This window comes from Gavialis gangeticus, unplaced genomic scaffold (assembly GCF_001723915.1).
Source record: "Gavialis gangeticus isolate Ggan-Ray unplaced genomic scaffold, GavGan_comp1, whole genome shotgun sequence".
NCBI lineage: Eukaryota > Metazoa > Chordata > Crocodylia > Gavialidae > Gavialis > Gavialis gangeticus.
The window spans coordinates 16149096-16151062 of NW_017729011.1; the positions used below are offsets into that span (position 1 = coordinate 16149096).

Consider the following 1967-nt stretch of genomic DNA (forward strand, 5'->3'; position numbering starts at 1 on the left):
GCTTCGATTGACTGATGCACACTGTCTGAAAAAAAAAAAAAAAAGGAGAGATTGGACTATCTGAGAACAGGTAGATGAAAAGCTCATATGCAATACACAGAAAGAAATGTCTCTCTCTCCCATGGTTAGTCAGGGAAAGCAGGTTTTCACTTCCACCAGCACATGAGGCCAGTGCTGCTCAACCTCCTGGCCACAAGAGCAGCACAGGGCTGCATTCCACCCCACATGCCAGAATTAGACCCTAGACTGCCGTGCACCCCAGGGCTCCTACGCCACCTCTATCCAGCCCCGTATGCTAGGACCAGACCCCATACAGCCGTGTAGGCTGAACGAGCACCCCCGCATTGGACTACTCCACACAACACTGCTGTCCAGGCCTCAACCCCACTTCAGCGAGGAGCCTGAAAAACGAACTGGGAATAAGCAACCAATTTCAGCCTCCTCCCTCAGCGCCTGTCCCCCCGGCAAGGGAGGGGGTGGGAGGGCAGAATACAGGCTGCAGAGCCAATCCCGGGGAGCGCAGGGGGAGAAAACCCAGGAGGGCAGCACAAAATTTGCCTGAGGCAGAGGTGACACCGCAGCCAAGTGCCTAGGGAGGCGAACAACAGTGGGGCCAACAGGCAGGGGAGATGGTGCTAGGAAGGATAAAAACAAAAAATTGAATGACATTGCTATTTTTTTAAATGAGACAAAACTTCTCTCTATCTCCAAGCAACCACGCCCCATACCGAACCCAGCCTACACGCATGCGCACAGCCCTAAAAGCCACTCAGGCGGGGCGGGGAAGAGGCGGTCACGTGGTCCGACCGCTCGTGCTCACTCCGCCCTCCCCCAGCGGGGCCCAGACGCATGCGCGCGCACTCTCCCTCTCCCAGCTGGGGAAGGGAAGGGAAGCGGGGAAGTCACGTGGTGCGACCCTTGAACCCGGAAGTGGGCGGGGAAGCGGCTGGTGATGCTGGAATAAACATGGCGGCCTGCGGTTGGCGCGTCCCCCTGTGGAAGGCGCTGGCGCTGCTGTCGCTGTGGGCGGGATGGGGCCACGGCCGCGTACACCACCTCACGCTCAGAGTAAGGCCCGGGGCGCGCGGGGGCCCTTCCCTTTGCCCCTTGCTTCTGGAGTGTCTCCCGACCCGGGCGCCCCCTCTCCTGGGCTGCCCCTGGGCCCTGAAAGGAAACCCCCGCGCAAGACTCAGCCGTTGAAAGATCTGGGCCGAGTGTCGTTGTCACTAGGGGCAGGCGGCAACACTGCCCTTCATGGCCTGGGCCCGCTTGGGAGCCACGGCTGAGCAGAGGCAGGTCCCACGGTGGGTGCAGGCATGGTTTGCTTCTTCCGTGCTCACGAAACACCCCCTTAAATCTGTCTCCTTTGGAGGCAAACCTTAGTTGGAGATAACCATCAAGAGAAAAAAAAAAACAAAACCCCTACAGATAACAGTTCTGCTTTTGTGCCGTTCCTCTTGGCAAAGGTGGAAAACCAGAACGAAACTCGCAGCTGGGTGTGTCTATCTAAAAACGTGTTGTCTTGAGCGTGATCACCATGGGCTTGCTCATGATACGGGAGAAAGTCACCCTGCATGAGGTTTGGTGGCTAAAGAAAGCAGATTGGTGCAAAACCCTGGGAGTTGGGGCTGCACGGCTCCACTCCCGGATCAGCTGCCAACTTGTGCCGTGTCAGAAATACGAGATGTGTACAGCATAAAAATACAAAGCATGCTCTACAAATGTTGCATTGAGGTTGTATTTTTAAGTTCTTTTGATGAGTTGGAAGCCCAAAGCAAAATCTGCCTTTGTTGTTTTAACTTTTTCACAAGGCTTAAAATCATGCTTGGAAAAGTCATAGTTCTTTAACTGATCCCCAGAGATATTGCTTTACTATAAACAGGAAGATGCAGTAGGTCTGGACCAGTGGTTCTCTATCCTCGGGCCAGGTGTGGCCCAATTAGTGCACTGCTGCAGCCCATGTGAAA

General features: G+C 55.1%; 1 protein-coding gene across 3 annotated transcripts in view; it reads left to right on the top strand.

The window, feature by feature from the left end:
• The first annotated feature begins 927 nt into the window (after positions 1-927).
• Positions 928-1967, top strand: part of GPR107 (G protein-coupled receptor 107) — a 72487-nt gene continuing 71447 nt past the window's right edge. Inside the window, exon 1 of one of the 3 annotated variants that reach the window (XM_019510669.1) lies at positions 928-1068. In XM_019510669.1, coding sequence (XP_019366214.1) covers positions 967-1068 — 102 coding nt within the window. In that variant the 5' untranslated portion in view covers positions 928-966. The remainder of the gene's footprint in view (positions 1069-1967) is intronic. The other 2 variants (XM_019510666.1, XM_019510668.1) reach the window with 2 other exon arrangements.